Below are 17,536 nucleotides of genomic sequence, written 5' to 3'. Positions count from 1 at the left end.
TCTCCCCCTTTTTTAAATGAAAAAAAAAAATTATAATGAAAAATTAAAAATTTTATTTTTTAAATGAGAGTGACTTTATTTGCATAAGAGGGCTGTACTCGAGGACAGGAGGGTTGCTGGGCAAGGTTGGTCACACAAGGGGGGCTGGGTGTTCTGGCACAAAATGCCTTGATGCGCTGTACCTGGCTGGCTGCTGCTTCCTTCTTGTGGCTTCTGCTGCTGCTCCCTCTCAGGTGTCTGCTAATCTCCTGGTGTGTCTGGATTTGTCCAGCCTCCAGGTCCCATAAGCCCGTCTCTACTCCCCCCAGATTGCCAGAGTCTCCCAAACAGCCCAGGAGATGTGGAGAACAGCAGCAGCAAGCACAGCAATTGGCGTGGCTACGGGCCAGTTCGAGTGCGCCCAGCCCAATGCACCGCCCAGCCTGCTTTTTCTTGAATTCCTGCTTGCCCACCATTTGACACCAGCATGTAACTTGTGTGTCCTGCCATGATGAGCCCAGGCATCCACTGTGCTGGCTGCCTGTGGGGCTGGTGCATAAGCATCAGGGGGGGTGCCAGGCCCCCCCCCAACTGACAGGCATTTCAACATCCCCCACACTGTTATTTCTGTCTGGGAAGTAAGTCCCTTGCTGCCGCTGAGCACCAACAAATGTGTCAGAAACGTCCCCATGACTTGGGAACTCCTGGCCCTCCCCCAGTGCTTTGTTTGTGAAAAACCACCACCTTCCTGGTGTGCCTTGCAAACACGTGATATGGCTTCCAGGTATCACCGCCCTGCCCGAATGGGTCAGCATAGATATGATATGGGTTCCATCCCTCGCCCCACTCACCCCCCTTGCACTTCGTGCAAAGCAGCTTCCTTTCCACTAGCACTTTTTGCTTTTAGCTCCTGCAGCACAGTAGCAGCGTAGCATTGCTTTAGCTCTCACTCTTAGTGAAGCCCTCCCCATATGACCACAGTGCTCTCCGCTGCCTGGTGGCAGCTGTGTGGGCTAAGCTCTCTTGTGTTTATGGCGTTTCAGGGCAGTGCAAAGGGGCTTCTCTGTGGGGCAAGAGGGTTCTTCCCACACCTGCAACACAAGCAAGTCACCAAGTTCCAGTGTTTCTGCCCAAAACCAAGTGCCACCGGTCATCGCCCCACCACTGCCATCCCAACACCTGTCACACAATGCAAAATCACCAGTCAGTGCTTGTTTCCGGCCCAAATTCAATGCCAGGATCCACCCCGTCACACTCCAGCCGCCAGGATAATTCTGTGTCCCGGTCCCGCTGGTCCTCATTGTGCGCATCTCATCAGCCTCATCGCCACTCGCCGTAGGGTCCTCACTCAGCAGGCCGCGAGCTGAGCACGAGTGCGCGCATCTGCTAAACGGCGCCGAGCACCACAAGGGCGAGGCGTGCGTGGGTATCGTGCGCTGTGCTCAGGGAAAGGGAGATGGGCGCTCGTGGGCACAGTGGTCTGCAAAGGGGGAATGGCAGGGGTCTGCAGGGGCCACCAAGGAACAAAGGGGCGGGGAGTACCAGGCTGGACCGCGAATGAGATATGGGGAGCCAGAGGACAGAGGGGAACTCAAGGATAATAACGGGGGGGGGAGGCTACGACAGACAACGGATAAATCGGGTAGCTCGACCACCCGCACACCACACATTAATGAATTAGTTTTACCAATAACACTTAATTAGCCGTTACAACTCAAGAAAGAGATCTTGGAGTCATTGTGCATAGATATCTGAAAACATCCACTCAATGTGCAGCAGTAGTGAAAAAAGCAAAAAAGCAGTAGTGAAAAAATGCTGGGAATCATTAAGAAAGGGAAAGATAATAAGACAGAAAATATCATATTGCCTCTATATAAAGCCATGGTACGTCCACATCCTGAATACTGCATCCAGATGTGGTTGCCCCATCTCAAATAAGATATATTGGAACTGGAAAAGGTTCAGAAAAGGGCAACAAAAATGATTAGGGGTATGGAATGGGTTCTGAATGAGGAGAGATTAATAAGACTGGGATTTTTCAGCTTGGAAAAGAGATGACTAAGGTGGGATATAATAGAGGTCTATAAAATTATGACTGGTGTGGAGAAAGTAAATAAGAAAGTGTTATTTACTCTTCATAACACAAGAACTAGGGGTCACCAAATGAAATTAATAGGCAGCAGGTTTAAAACAAACAAAAGGAAGTGTTTTTTCACACAACACATAGTCAACCTGTAGAACTCCTTCCAGAGGATGTTGTGAAGGCCAAGACTATAACAGAGTTTAAAAAAGAACTAGATAAATTCCTGGAGGATAGGTCCATCAATAGCTATTAACCAAGATGGGCAGGGATGATGTCCTTAGCCTCTGTTTACCAGAAGCTGGGAATGGGTGACAGAGGATGAATCACTTGATGATTACCTGTTCTTTTCATTCCGTCTGGAGCATCTGGCGTTGGCCACTGCCAGAAAACAGGATACTCAGCTAGATGGACCTTTGATCTGACCCAGTATGGCTGTTCTTATAAAGACCATCTTTCTGTTCAATTTGCTTGTATGCTATATCCCCTTTCCCTTACCTGTCATCTGTCTTTTCCGTTGAGATTATAAATTCTTTAGTGCTGTGATTTGTCTTTTCTGTGTTTGTATAGCACCTAGCACAATGGGGCCCCATTGTCAGTTGGTCTTGTCATTGCCATGATACTAATAATAAATAAATATGACTTATTTCATTAGAATTAGTTCAGCTATCTCTGGGTTTTAATCATGTTTGCTGATAGGTAAATATAGCTCTTGATATTCATTGCATGCCATGCAAAAGTTATCTTCTTTCAAACACAAGACACCACAGAATAAGACAATGAATTGATCTGTTTTCTAACAGTGTAGAAAGGGGCCCAGTTACAGATTACTGTACCAAGTCAAGGATGATGTGTTCCGAGTGGCCAGTCAGTGTTGTTGGGTTTTTTACACAATATTTCTTTTGCATTTCAACACAAACGTGTTTCTTCTGAACAACGTAAAACATCACTGAGAAAATCACAACGGTTTCTTCTTTAAACATTTATTGCCTGAATTTTTAGCCAGGTTACAAAATGATAGACTACTGTAGCAAAAAGGCATGCCATTAGTTATAGGAAATAACCTCCTCCTAAAAACCTATGGTAGTTCTATCAATGGAGGATATTTGAGGATGATTTCGGTGTATATTTATTCCTGTGGGTTACTGACTACAGCAGTAGTTGAATAAGAGAAGGGACTGAGGAGAGCAGCAATGGTGTAATGACGATGACCGGAATCATTAGCAGTAAAAACCACCTGGAAAAGAAAATACTTGTAAGCTTGAAGCACAACATATATGCTCTAAAACTACCTCAGTGTTAGATTTAGTATTAAGTCTTCCCTGGAGTAGTAGTTGGGTGATTTCTTTCAGTTATAGGTTTTATCTTTTATTAACTATGCAAACCTAATAAAGTAGATGCAAGATATTCTAACAGATTAATGCCTTGATAAATCTAAGTATCTATTAGAGGGTTCAGGGCCTAATCCAAAGCTCATTGAAGTCAGTGGAAAGAGTCTCACTGACTTCATTGGGTTCTGGATTAGGCCCTTACCCCTCTATCTTGCAGGGCCGCCCAGAGGATTCCGGGGGCCTGGGGTCTTTGGCAGCGGGGGGCCCCGCTTCGGCGGTAAGTCGGCGGCGTGGGGGTCCTTCCGTTCCGGGACCCGCCGCCAAAGTGCCCCAAAGACCTATGGCGGGGACCCCCCTCCGCCGAATTACCGCTGAAGCGGGACCCGCCGCCGAAGTGCAGCCCCCACTGCGGGTCTTCGGGGCACTTCAGCGGCGGGTCCCGGAACGGAAAAAAAAACCCGGCCCCGAATTACGGCTGAAGACCCGGCTGCGCTCCGGCGGCGGGTCCCGCTTTGGCGGTAATTCGGCGGCGGGGGGTCCTTCTGTCCCGGAGAGGAAGGACCCCCTGCCAGCGAAGACCGGGAGCGAAGACGCTCCGGGGGCCCGGGCCCTGCGAGAGTTTTCCGGGGCCCCCGGAGCGAGTGAAGGACCCCGCTCCAAGGGCCCCGAAAAACTCTCGGGGGGGCCCCTGCAGGGCCTGGGGCAAATTGCCCCACTTGCCCCCCCCTCTGGGCGGCCCTGCTATCGTCTGTGGCACTCTCAGAAGACGGTGGAAGCATACTCAGTACCTTGCAGGCACAGGCCTTAGTAACATAAAACAAGCTTGTGATGTAAAATGCAGTCTGCAATGTATTGGAGATGTTCCCAGAATAGCTGAGTCAGTCTTTTAGGAAATGTGAAGAGAACTCAAAGGCAAGCTGCAAATAAGGCTGTTTTTTCCTTTCCCTTATAATTTTATTCCTAGATGTTGTTTGCTGCAGTTTTCTCTGTCACATACTTTAGAAGTGAGCTGGGGAAAAATGCACTTTGAACTTTACAAACAAAGGACGTGCAGGCAAAAAATATTGGATAATATGTCTGACTTTCTGTGGCTACACATCAAATTGAAGAGATTTCAGTGATTTCCAGATTACTGAAACTGGAGTTGCTATTGAAACCAAGAAAATGCCTCTGGTGTAAATAGAGACCTTTTCCAATTTGTTATGTTGATGCCATTCATTACGGGGCCCCAAAGCCTTGCATCCACCCCAGCAAAGATTTCCATTTTGCATTTCCGTATTGCAGAACATTTTAAATCTTTAATGTTTTTGAATAATGCACCAGTTTGGGTCATATTGTCTATTGGGGTGAATGGGAACAGCTCCATTGACTTCAGTGGAGTTTTGCCCATTTACACTAGCAGAGAATTTGGCCCATTAACTTACAGTGGAACTCTTTGTATGTATTGCAGCTTTTGTCCAGATGATGATGTATGATATGGTGAAACACTGCAATGCATAATGCTACTCTTTGTGCATTACAGAAATATGTACTTTTTTTTTGTTAAGCAGATGCTCTGCTCAATATATTAGACATAAGGCATATTCAGGAATACTCACATCAGCATATTCATGGAATGGAGAAAGGCCAAGTCCCTTCCAGTAAGAGCTGGTGTCAAACTCAATCCTATATACCCCTTCTACAAATTGTTCATCTGTTGTGAGCTCATGGATCTCCCCAAATTCTGTGGTTTTCCTGTGATGATAAATATCCACGTCAACACATTATCTTGACAGTCAGGTGTATAACGGCAGTAGACAGTGTAGAAAATGTTAAGTAGCACAGATGTGAAGCCATGTTCTTCGGACCCCAATGAATGGTTCTATTTATCTGAAATAATTCCCCATCTTCTGCACAGCGTATACTTCCCAGCATCACAGAGCCTATTCTTGCTACCAGCTCAGCCATCTACATCACAAATCAAGCCCAGGCTGCAGAAAACTTTATCACTGCTGCTGTTACAGCATGCATTATGGCTAAGGCCTATTTTAATCTGGTGTTTAACTCGCATTAAGTGTGCCCTGGAACTGAAAATTAGAGGCCTAGAAAAAGGATTGTCATGATGACAGGAGACATGCTGGTTGCCATGATAAAATTAGGGAAGGAGGAAGACTTTTTTGAGGGAAAGATCTTTTGACTAATTGTTATAAGCATACGAGGCTAAACATTTTAAATGTGCCTCCTGAAGCATTTTTACATGACCCTGAAGGTATTTTCTTATGGTCGCATGATAATAAAATCTCTATTTGTTACTGAATGACAGTTTGTACAGGTTGAACTGAGGATCAGGGACCCATTATGTTAGCTGCTGTATAAATGAGTGATGAAGAGAATCCCTGGACCAAAGAGCTCACCAGCTAGGTTTATGATAAAATACATCAGGTGGCTAAAACAGAAAAGTGGAAAAGAATGGATAGTTGTGACGTGATCTAGCCAGTATAAGCAATTAGATCTTTTTGAACTAAAATGGTTGTTCAAATGGTAACATAGGTGGTTTCTAGCTCCTGCTCCTCTTCTCTGTTTTTACTGCCAAAATGTCTTTGTATTTTCTACAATTTTTTGGCTTTTCCTCTTGAAATATTTATGAATGAAATAACTTCACAATCTTGTATAAATGTCTGATGTTTTTGAAGAAAGAGTTGGCTTGAAGTCTGAAAAGCTACTAGGACTCACCAGTTTTATTGCCATCTGTGAGAATGGCTATCTAGGCAGATAACATAGTGAGAGGTGGAAGAGAGGGATAGACAATGAAGGAGCCTAATGATGATCAGAGAAGAAATCAGTTGTATTGTTTCCACTTTCTTCTTCTTTCCACACACACCCTTCATTTTACTTGTGTGTTTTTGCACCAAAATGAATTACAATGATTCAAAACAGTCTCAATGACAGAGGATTTACTCTAATTACAAAGTAAAGGGATTATATACCTTGGGGGAAAGTCTAGTTCCTTTGAAGTTGATGTAAAAACTCCCTTGGGGGAGGGCACAATTTGGTCCACTGGGAATAAACTGAATCTAGAGTAAACTTTTGACTCAAAAAAGGTTAATTTATTTCATTTATTATTTTTTTTATAAATTGCACCTTGTTGGTTAAAATTCAGTGGGAAAAAAATTGAATAATTGGTTAATGCTCAATGGTATTTGCATTTGCAAAAGGAAGAGGATCAGATTCTGAAGAAGTTGTTGTAGGCAACTATGAGTTTTGAACATGCAAATTATTTAATCACCTTAGCCTACATATTCTAGCCATGTTTCAGTTAAAGCTAACAATTGAGCATAAACCAAAATCTCTTATCAGAACCACTGGAAAGGTTTGGTCCAAATTGAATTTTGCAGTTAGACTGTATTGTTATAATATACAGAATCAATATGTCAGATGTGAACAACCCAGAACTTGAGAGAAGATGGAATCCAGATTTAGACTTTGCAATGTGACACCATTTCTAGTTTAGGCCTGATCCAGCAGAAACTGGATTTAGGACTAAAACATTGCAGGGGCATTGGATACAAAGATCATTGGCATAGTAGCAATAGAAAGAGGATATAATACAAGAGGCTAATGCAGCTAATCAGAGGGAAAGAGAAGACAAGGCAACAGTAGCTTTCTGAAGCATGTTATATGAGTTTGGATACTATGGGTCAAGTGTGTGTTGCAGATACCAAAGAGTTAATGACACATGACAGTCATAAAATCAGAGGCAAAAATAATTTATTGCCAATAAATTGTCTATAATAGCCATAAAAATAGAAAATAGTGAACAAGCCAGCACTGACAAGCGATAAACTAGATGAAATCATTGGTATTTCAAAGTTCAGTGCCTTTTGCTATACTGGTTTGGTCTTACTTAAATCGTTAAAATTGTGATTGTTATAATCTTTGGGAAAAGCAACTGAGCATAGTGTTTACTTACAAATAATGTAGTTTTCTGAGGGTGGGATTTTCAAAAGCTCTCAACTTCAACTTCAGAATTAGACCAATGCTGAGTTCTTTTGAAAATCCCACCTTGAGTATACATCTAGTAGCATTTATACCATTCTAGAGCTTCAGGGAATTTTGCATCAAGCAAGCTGCTCCCACTCCTATAGCCAAGTGTATGTTAGTAGTACCAGAAAAAAATCCGTAGGGGCTTGATGTTGTGCTCATAAAAGTCAATAGCAAAACTCCTAGTGGACTTCAATGATGCAGAAGTTTCCCCTAAATTAGGCCCTGCGACAGGAGAATTGTAAATATCTGTGAGTGTAGATTGTGTTTAGAATGAGCCTCTCCATCCACTCTTGGCTCTCCATCTGATGAAGAAGCAAAAACATAGCATGTGGGCCTTCTTCAGCCATGTGATAGGAGAGACCACTTTCAAATTAAGGGCTGAATTGAAAAAAAAAAAGTCTCTGTTGCATCAGTGAAAAACAGCAATTGTTTGTCTAGGGGGTATGGCCACATGAGTTGCAATCACACCCCATGAGTCCAACATTTATAACACAAATATAATCAAAGAGGAAGCCTGGTTAAAACCTGGTTGTCCCCTGGTCTGGTTACAAGCATGGTTCCAATGTTCCTTGTAGTCTGGACCATAACCATATTTCATTACCAGACTAGAGCTAGACCAGTCTGTGCAACAAACCAGAACAATTTTGTGACCGGATTAGGAGGCTGCTGAGCTGTAACCATGTTCCCTGACATAGCAGCATTTATTATTATTAATCATTGTAGTGGTATAGTTCCTCAAGGCCTCAGTCAGCAGATTGTAAACAAAACCTCTGTGAGTGTGAAACTGATTTATACTCTTAGTTCAACAGGTTCTGCGTAACAGAGAAAAACCTATTAATAGGTTTTGCATTTAGTTTGAATATCTCAAACGATATGTCCACCATTTTCATTGGGACATATTATTCACTTGCATGCCTGACCGTGCAGAAACACAAGGGCTGGATCTCCAGTTTGGTTACCTGATTAAGCATAACTGAATATTAAACCGTTTTTTGTCTTAATTGTTCATTCACATTGAGTTTATGAAGATTAAGATTACTTCAGGGTACTTTGTAACTTCTTGTTCCCCATGTTCCAGAAATCTCATGAATGAAGAACAGATGTGTCTGAATTTCTTTAGAAAAATGTTTTAATCATATGTATTGGGGATGGAAGGAAGGAGAGAGAAAAGAAGGTGTTTTCACGTTGCACATAAGGAATGCAGGGAGCTGTTTCAAGGGTGTTACTCTCTTTTATGGATGAAGGTTAAATAGTAGCTATTAGAGCTCAAAAACCTGTTCCAATTACATTATTTGGGACATTTTCATTATGAAGCTGTGTATGGTAACTGAAGTCTGTTTATTATCTACACTCTTGCTGTCTTGGGGTTTATGTAATTTACTCAGTGTAAAGTGCCCTTGAAATCAATGTCATTTATCCTCTTCATGGAACATATGCTGTATTGAAATTAAACTATGCCCTCAAATGTTTACAGGCATCCTATTAATTTGGATTGTATTCAACAGAATGAAATAGTGCTTTAGAGTAAAATTTGTGACAGAAACTAATTCAAATGCATATGCAGTAGCTTATGTTCAAAATTCAAACCCTAACCCACAAAAGACCTAATTTTGGCAAAGGGAATTGCTAAAATATATGATAGGGGCTGTATTTGCAAAAGTATGTCTAGGTCAAAGACAGTCAAGTGAAGAGTTAAATAGTTACCTGACTCCCAATCCCCTGAACAACTAGACCATACTCCCTCAGCACTCGGCTGGAATTAGCTTTCCTTGCATATTTTCCATTAAACTCAGTTTGAAGTAAGCTTCCTAATAAAGTCACTTCTTGTATTCTAACTCTCCTCCTGCCTTTTAAATACTGTTAATCCAAATTCAAGGTGCTTTTCTTAATACACTAACATGTAATATTAAGAGACAGAATTATTCATACTTATAGGGACATACCCAGAGAAGGGCACCTCCCCCTATATACACTGTAACTGCCATGGCCTTAGCATAATACACCAGTAAAAATAACACTTCCTAACAAATGTATCTATTGATTGTATCCAGATATTCAGAAGGTATGTGAGGTAATAACATATTCCCAATTTTTTTCTGCCATCATGCATGAAGTCTTTTTTTAAAACCTAGACTTGAATATTTGTAGGGTTTCTCTCTGATGGTCCAAAGTTCTGGTCATGAATACAGGAGGGAATCTTTTCAGGACATTATAACTAGAGCAGTTCAGAAAACAAAATTTTCATCCCAGGGGAAATTTTGACATTTCAAAGTTAATTTCTGTTCTTAATTGGAGTGTTGAAATGTAACCCAAAATATTGAAAATTTTTGTGACTTGAAAAATTCCCAACGTGTCAAAACAAACAAAAATTGACATTTTTGACTGAAACAATGTGACATGATCAATGACATTTTCATTTGGAAATGGTGATTCAAAATGACACTTTTTGGCTCAATTCTCCCAACTGGATAATTGAAAAATGTAGTCAATATTTTCTGGGGAACCTTTTGATTTTGACTCACTCATATTTTTGAGAGGAAATCATTAGAGTTTGGTCAACATTTTTCACACATTTCAACAGCAACATGCAGGGGTGGCTTTAGGAGGTCCTCTGAAGCTGTGGGACCAGCGGACCCTCCGCAGGCATGCCTGCGGGAGGTCCACCGAAGCCGCGGGACCAGCAGACCCTTGGCAGGCAAGCTGCCAAAGGCAGCCTGCCTGCCGCCCTCGCAGCACCGGCAGAGCACCCCCCCACAGCTTGCCGCCCCAAGCACACGTTTGGCGTGTTGGGCCCTGGCAACATGCATTTACATGGTAGACTCCTCTATAGGGGTGATGTAGAATGCTTTACACTGATTAAGATGATCAAAACTGGTCAAATAATCCAAAGAGTTTTTTTTAAACTTTAATTTAAAAAGCTGTAGTAAATTCAAAATGATCAATAAAATAAAATAAATTATGGTTATTAAAGATCTTTCTGAAAAAATCTAAGTTTTAACTTTGGATAAATTAAATGATTGGCCAGTTACAGTCCTGCTGACATTAAAGGATGACCTGAGAGATACGGCATTAAAACTTTCACCCTGGAGAGGAAGATGACTTTTACAGCAGGTGCCTTAATATTAAGCCAAGAAATGTGTCTTAATATGGCATAATTAAATAGTCATTAGGCCAGAGAGCATGAGAATGAGTGACTATACCTACTCGTTAGGGCACTCAGCATGTGGGAGAGCCAGATTCCAGTGACCTGGTTCCAATGACTATTGAATTAGTTATACACAGTGGAACAGCTTCAATAGGAGAGACTGAGAGAGCTCCATGCCAGAACATCCTGTAGCCCAGTGGTTAGGGCAAGTTCAAATCCCTGCTTCCTATCACACAGAGTGGGGAACTGAACCCCCACGTCCTCGGTGAGTGCTCTAGTCCCTGGTCCAAAAAATTAACAGGGGCTATCTTCTCATCTTCATTTTTTTTCTTTAAAAACCACTGACTTGGCTTAGACACCTAATTCCAGGAGAGGGGTTCACAGCTGCGAATCCCAGGCAGAACCAGGGGCCTCCCTCTGACCTGAACTTAGGTGAGGCAGGACTTAGGCCATGCCACTTTTCTTGGCATTACCTGTTAGCTAGAGTAGACAGCTCACCTCAGGGTGCTGGCTTCTGTGAATCTCATCCTTAGCTGCCTAACTCTCCCCATGTATTGTATAGAGAGCCTGTGCACCTAAAGTTAGGAGCTGTAATGCTCGGCACTGAAATGCCTAAGTCCCTTTTTGTGAATTTAGGCCCTATTGGTTTTTGTGATAATTAATTCACCAGGAATCTCTTGGGGTAGGTTTTAGAGTGGTGCAAACTGGAAACTCCCAGCAGCATGAGGGAAGGAGCTTGTGTAGGTTATGTTGTCTTGCAGAGCTCTGATGGTGTTCTGTAAGCAGAAAGATATAGATCTGCACACCTCTAAATCCTGCAGACCACAGTGACGTGGTAGTTGTCATAAACAAGTTCTCAATGCGAGGTTTGTCAATTAGGTGATACTAATAGCAAAATTACGTATATTGAGTTGAAGGAGATGTAAAGATTGACTATGCTTCTGTTTCTCGACTGACAGCAGTTTTGGGCAAGCACATTTATTGGTGCATTCACTAAATCACACAGAGGCAGCCGCACAGCTATGCATCCTTAACAGAAAGTAAAGGAGAAATGCATCTTTTGCTTGTGACTGCTGCTGTTTAACAAGTTCCCTAGTCACCAATTTCCTTTTCATCTCACTGTAATGATACCTTAAATTGAACTGCCAGAGCTGCATTTCGTTCATTTCTACTAAAGCAGAGGAACAAGGACAAAGGCATTAGTCTGATTTTAAGTTACTCAGTAGGCAAATAAGATGAAAGTTTGTCCCAGTGAAAGCTGGAGTAAATGGGACACTAATACAGAAAACATCCATTCCTGTGAGTCTCTCAGTATCAGAGGCTCTATCAAAATAAATATGATGGAAAACCTATTAGTAGTTTTGTTGTTACTGTCTGCTAAAGTCCTGTATCCTGGGACAACAATTAAAAAACCAGCAACACAACCCATTCTGAATCAATGCAATAGCAGTGCAGGGGCCGTCCTAACAAGGTTGAGCAACACCAAGTTCCAAATTCTCCACTTCTTGGCATTGGTCAAATTCGTATTTTACTTTCTGAATTATGCAAAATATTTGCAACTTTGACACACTTGTTTTTAATTGGGTTTTAGAACAGGGGTGGCCAAACTATGACTCATGAGCCACATGTGGCTCTTTTACCATTGAAATGTGGCTCATGGAACCCCACCCCCTGCCCACTCCCATTCTGCACCTACCAGACTGGGGGTGGGGGTGGTGCTCAGGACATCTGCCTTGCAGTGGGGTGGTGGGATAGTGGTTTCTGCCCAGCATGGAGGAGGGTCTTGGGGCTTCAGCCCTGTGAAGTGCACCTGTCAGGGCTCAGGGCTTCAGCAGGAGTGGGGCTGAAGCATCGAGCCCTGCCAGGCACCTCCTGAGGGGCTGAAGCCCTGGCTCCTGGCAAGTGCGCCCCAGCTCTTGAACGTCTGAAGATTGTTGTATGTGGCTCAGAGGCCCAGTAAATTTGGCAACCCCTGGTCTAGAACCACTATTAACCAGGTCTTGTGGCTCAGGTTAGGTCTTGTAAACCTTGTAAACATAGATCTGTTTAAAATAGAAAATAACCTAACAGTTCTGCAAGCCCAGTGGTTATAAAATGTCCCCAAATTTGTCAGCTGATCAAACAAGTAGCGTGTTTGAAAGTAGCACGGTGTTAGCCAGGTATCCAGGGAAGAATTAACACCATGCCATTCAGGTCATGGAATAGAGGAAGGAATACAGTTTAGTGGACTTTCTACAAAAACACTAGACTATAATTCTTACTCCTACTCTCCCAGGCAAAATTTTCCAAATTTGTGTCTAAAGTTAGTCTCCTAAATTCATATTTAGATGCCTAAAAAAGAGTGACTTGATTTTCAGTGGTACTGAACACCTGTAGTTTCCATTTACTTCAATGGAAGCTCCTGGCTCATAAAAACTGCAGGATATATCCCCAAATGGCAATCAAGAACAATGTTACAGTCTAAACTGTTATATCACACAGTTGAGGGAATATAGTATTTATCTTGTTCCTCTGCAGATTGCATATACAAACATTATGTATGCTTTAAAAAACTACTCTCACATATTTTTAAAAGAATATAGTTTTCCTAATGATGGCAGAAAAGCATACTGTGGTGTTTACAGATCAATAGACTTAGCCCATCATCCTGCATAAGAAGCTTGGCAAAAATATTAAGTTTTATACAGGATTTCGCTCTTTAAATCCATTCTGAATGCTGTTTGTTCCTACATTAGCTTTAGGAAATTTCTGCAGATCTGTTCAGCTATGTTGTATAGTACAAACAGGGCGTGTTTGTGAAATACCTAGAGACAAAGACAAACAAAGGTCTTAGTGCTGCAGACAGAAGTAAATAGTGTCTCAAAATCTTTAGCAAAAGATATTAAGGAAGTTCTATTGGCTGGGGTGCTCATTTGGGAGAGCTGGCTTCTTGTGTGCACTTGGGCTAGTCACTTAATCTCTGTGTGTCTCAGTTCACTCAGTCTCAGTCTGTAAAATTGGCATAATAGTACTTCCCAACCTCACAGGAGTGTTTTGAGGATAAATACATTACAGGTTGTGAGCTGCTCAGATACCACACTCATAGGTGCAATATAAGTGCCATAAATAGAAATACACAAACATACATTGTGGACCCTCTTCTGCTCTTGGTTACCCCAGTGTAATGTTGTCCAAGGAGTTTCTCCTGACTTACACCTGTGTAAGTGAAAGCAGTAGGAAAGGGCATTTCTTGTGTGTATGTTTAGGGCTTTCTAACAAAGTTTAGAGCCTGGATTCCTCCTCTACAAATAAAGCTCTGGGCCTACTGTATATCAAGATGGCTACCCTGAATTATATAGAAGGTCGGGTGCACAGGTTGTTGGTTTTTTAAACATAGGTACAACAGCACCTTTTGAAAACTTGGAGAAAAATTTAAAATATTCCCTCACTAAGGTAAAATGAACAGTTTGAAGTAATTCTCCCTACTAGTATATATTCTCACCCTGGGCCTCATCCCACTGAACTCAGTGGGCTTCGGATCAGGCCCCATATGCTTTTTAACAAAGTAAGAGGGACAAGCTACAAAATAAATTGATCTTCCAGTCAGGATCCCCTTTATATCTCATTTTGTTCTTCAAGACATCTTGAAAGTTTCATAGCACAACATAACTTACCCAGTAGCGAAGTCCTGCCAGTTTCCATCTGCAGCCTTTTTAAACACTTTAACTGCTACATTGGCAGCTGGACTTCCTCTAACTGCATCCAGAACTTTCACCATAAGAGGGCACTTGGAATCAACAGATCCATGGGAAACCTTGAGAAAGTAGAAAAGCTTTTTGTAGTGCAGCAAATTATATAGGGCATGTTCAACATGCCTATTAGAAATCTTCTTCCAAAGAGCAGATGAGCCACACTTGCCATGTTTAATGACCACATGAGGGCACATTCCAAGCAAAGTGATATTTTAAACACAATATAGTTCGCAAATAGATGTTTCTCATGCCAGAATAATCTTAGATTGGGTACATTGTCCTACTTCAGGGAAAGCTTGCATAATAAATATGTAGATATAGTTTAAGGTAATAGCTCTGAAAAACAACATGCTAATTAAGGATGTATCTTTAAATGAGGTCAAAGAAAGGACAAGAAAATAATGAATGAGTATCTGTTCAGACCAATCACCACAGCCTCTGCTTTCGATAAACAGCATCATTGCCTTAGAACAGGGGTAGGCAACCTACGGCACGTATGCCAAAGGTGGCACACGAGCTGATTTTCAGTGGCACTCACACTGCCCGGGTCCTGGCCACCGGTCCGGGGGGGGGCTCTGCATTTTAATTTAATTTTAAATGAAGCATCTTAAGCATTTAAAAAACCTTATTTACTTTACATACAATAGTTTAGTTATATATTATAGACTTATAGAAAGAGACCTTCTAAAAACGTTAAAATGTATTACTGGCATGTGAAACCTTAAATCAGAGTGAATAAATGAAGACTCGGCACAGCACTTCTGAAAGGTTGCCGACCCCTGCCTTAGAAATATCCCTTAGGCTGGGAGGAAATTGGCTTCTCCAACTTTGCTACACTGTGTTTAATTCTTAGTAATGCTTCAGTAGCATCTCTCATCTGAGGATCTTGCAGTGTTTTATAAGGAGTAAACAATTAAGCCTCATGACACTCTTGTGAGGAAGGTAAAATTATCCCCATTTTACAGATAAAGAAATTGAATCACAGAGAATCAAAGGGACTTGACTAATATCACTGTCAGAAGCAGGAATAGAGCCCAAATCTTCTAGATCCCAGCCCCTTACTTTAACCACAAGACCTCACTGAAGCAAATGAGTCCCAAGACCTTTGAAATAATAGATGGCTGAATCCCAAAATTGACTTTATTTTAAATATTACTGCACATTTTTAAAGAAATGCATGAGAAAAGTGGCAGTACCAGGCCATTGTAGCATAGCAATGGCTGCAGGAATTGGTTTTAGGCTAGTAATGCATACAGTATAAAATAGATGTGTGTGCCTGTATTCAGAGAGTTTATGCTAGTTGCAATCACTTTAATTCCCCCTTCAGTGCCAAAATACTTACCAGTGGTGCAGCTTCAGAGAGAAATACCAGTCCAGCTAAGAAAACGAGAAGCACAGAATGAAAGGCCATTCTGTTTGCTGTTAGTGAGCCTCTGTGCCAGCAGCTAGAAGCTGATGGGATTTGGGATTTTATACCCAAGCCTACCACAAAACAGGCTGCTTATCTGATGCCCATATGACTTCAAACCTGCTGATTCTGATTATTTACTTAGTAAACAATCCAATCCTGCAGTCATTCCATACATGGAACTGCCACTGAAGTCAATGGGACTTTTGCATGTGGAAGGACTGCAGGATCATTGGAGCTAAGAGAATAAGTAACCCACACAAACATGAACCTTGCCTGGGGAGATTAGGCTGTTAGAATACCCTCTGTAAAATAATGCAAGTAATTTGTTTTTCTCTGGCTGTGTAACTGGTTATAGCAGGTCCTAGTTCCCTTGCTGACTTATTGGGAGAAATCCTCATATATTCAGTCTTATTCCTTGTCTACTCCCACGCAGGTTTCCTTTTACGTGTAATGTTTTTGAGGATCAGCTGTCCAATCAGAGTGATATTGTCTTTCATGACACGGTATAGGTGGAATATGATAAAACGCTGCACAATACACAAAAAATACTATGGTGAAATCCTGGTCCCATTGAAGGCAATGTCCAAGTTCCCATTGACTTTAATGGGATCAGGATTTGACCCCTGGTTATTTAATGGCATATCTTTATGAACTTAACTCACACAAGAAATGGCAAATGACAGTGCTAATAACAAATGATTTTTGTTTTATCTGTGCACCTGTCACTATTTTCTTTTTGTCTTGGCATGGCAGAGTGGTTTCTATCTTAACTGACAATGTGAGTAGTATAGTTCTTGCCTCATTTTCAAAATCTAAAAACTAGGCATGAATTTCGAGGAGGAAGAACATTGAGCTTTTAGGACTTGATCCTGCATCATTAGGGTGTTGGGAGTTTTGCCATTGACTTGAATTAGATCATGATCAAGCCTTTAGAGAGAAGTTTTAAAGGATAAAGTGATACAACTGGTCTAAATTTCCACTCCCTTATGTAGTCATTTACACATGTGCAAAGTTATTGTTGATTTAAAAAAACATATTACAGAGACCTAGCAGGGTCCCTGGGTGCTAAATGCTGTACAGACATTGAAGCAGACACAATCCTGACCCATAAAAATTGCTATGGCAGCATTCTACACCAACTTTGCACGTATAAAAATGACCACACAAGGTGTAAGGCAGTTGAGAATCAGGCTCAGTTCCCTTGCATGCCAGTGGGAGTTAGTCACATCTTGTAATAAAAATTCTGCTGTCAGATTGACATGGCTAATCTTTCCTTCACGTATGAGAATCCCTCTCCAGCAGTAGACTTCTGCACATGGAAGGGAATCAGAGATCTGCCCTGTGTATCTTCAAGCAGCATTTTGCCATTATCTCTTAAGACTCTCTGTAGGAATGTTAATGGATAAAACAGAAAATGATCCCATTTTCAGCAAAATGTCACCATGGCCATAATATTGGCCATCTCTAGAAAGTATTTCTTTTAGCTTCACATGAGATTTCTCTGTGGTTGGACACTGAATTTAGAAGAAGCAGACTTTCTTGACTTCTTTGCGAGATTTCAGCTTCACAAGATTATCTATAGGAATAGCATATTTCAGCATCTAGTATTATGCACTTTATTTTCATTCAAAATAACATTGTCCTTTTGGCAGGGCGGTCAGTAGGGATGGGTACAGAGATATGGAAATATTCTGCCTCTCAGCCTAAATATCAAACCAATCTCTCCTTCTTCTTTCCTTTTGATTTTTTGAAGATGGTCTGAATTATATCTTCAGTTCTGTGAGTCCTAGGGCATCTCTGGAATCAGTAGGAAAGTAATGAACTCTGGGGCTCTTC

The 17,536-nt window shown here is 41.6% G+C and overlaps 1 protein-coding gene across 1 annotated transcript; it reads right to left on the bottom strand.

The window, feature by feature from the left end:
- Nucleotides 1-3,030: 3,030 nt before the first annotated feature.
- Nucleotides 3,031-15,775, bottom strand: LOC120396649 (transthyretin). Its single transcript, XM_039521672.1, has 4 exons — nt 15,632-15,775; nt 14,212-14,351; nt 4,989-5,124; nt 3,031-3,296 (listed from the first exon to the last, which is right to left on the bottom strand). Exons 1-4 carry the CDS (start codon nt 15,698-15,700, stop codon nt 3,189-3,191), a joined length of 453 nt encoding a protein of 150 aa, XP_039377606.1. The 5' UTR covers nt 15,701-15,775; the 3' UTR covers nt 3,031-3,188.
- Between the last annotated feature and the right edge of the window lie 1,761 nt (nt 15,776-17,536).

Source organism: Mauremys reevesii, linkage group 2, assembly GCF_016161935.1.
Source record: "Mauremys reevesii isolate NIE-2019 linkage group 2, ASM1616193v1, whole genome shotgun sequence".
In the NCBI taxonomy this organism is placed as follows: Eukaryota; Metazoa; Chordata; order Testudines; family Geoemydidae; genus Mauremys; species Mauremys reevesii.
The sequence above is the reverse complement of the archived record's forward strand: the minus strand, read 5'-3'. Positions and strand labels throughout refer to the sequence as shown.

Coding starts and splice junctions, on each gene's coding strand:
- LOC120396649 (XM_039521672.1), bottom strand. CDS start 15,700: ATGGCCTTTCATTCTGTGCTTCTCGTTTTCTTAGCTGGACTGGTATTT. Junction 14,352..15,631: donor TCTCTGAAGCTGCACCACTG/GTAAGTATTTTG, acceptor TACTTTCTCAAG/GTTTCCCATGGATCTGTTGA. Junction 5,125..14,211: donor TGGCAGGACTTCGCTACTGG/GTAAGTTATGTT, acceptor TTATCATCACAG/GAAAACCACAGAATTTGGGG.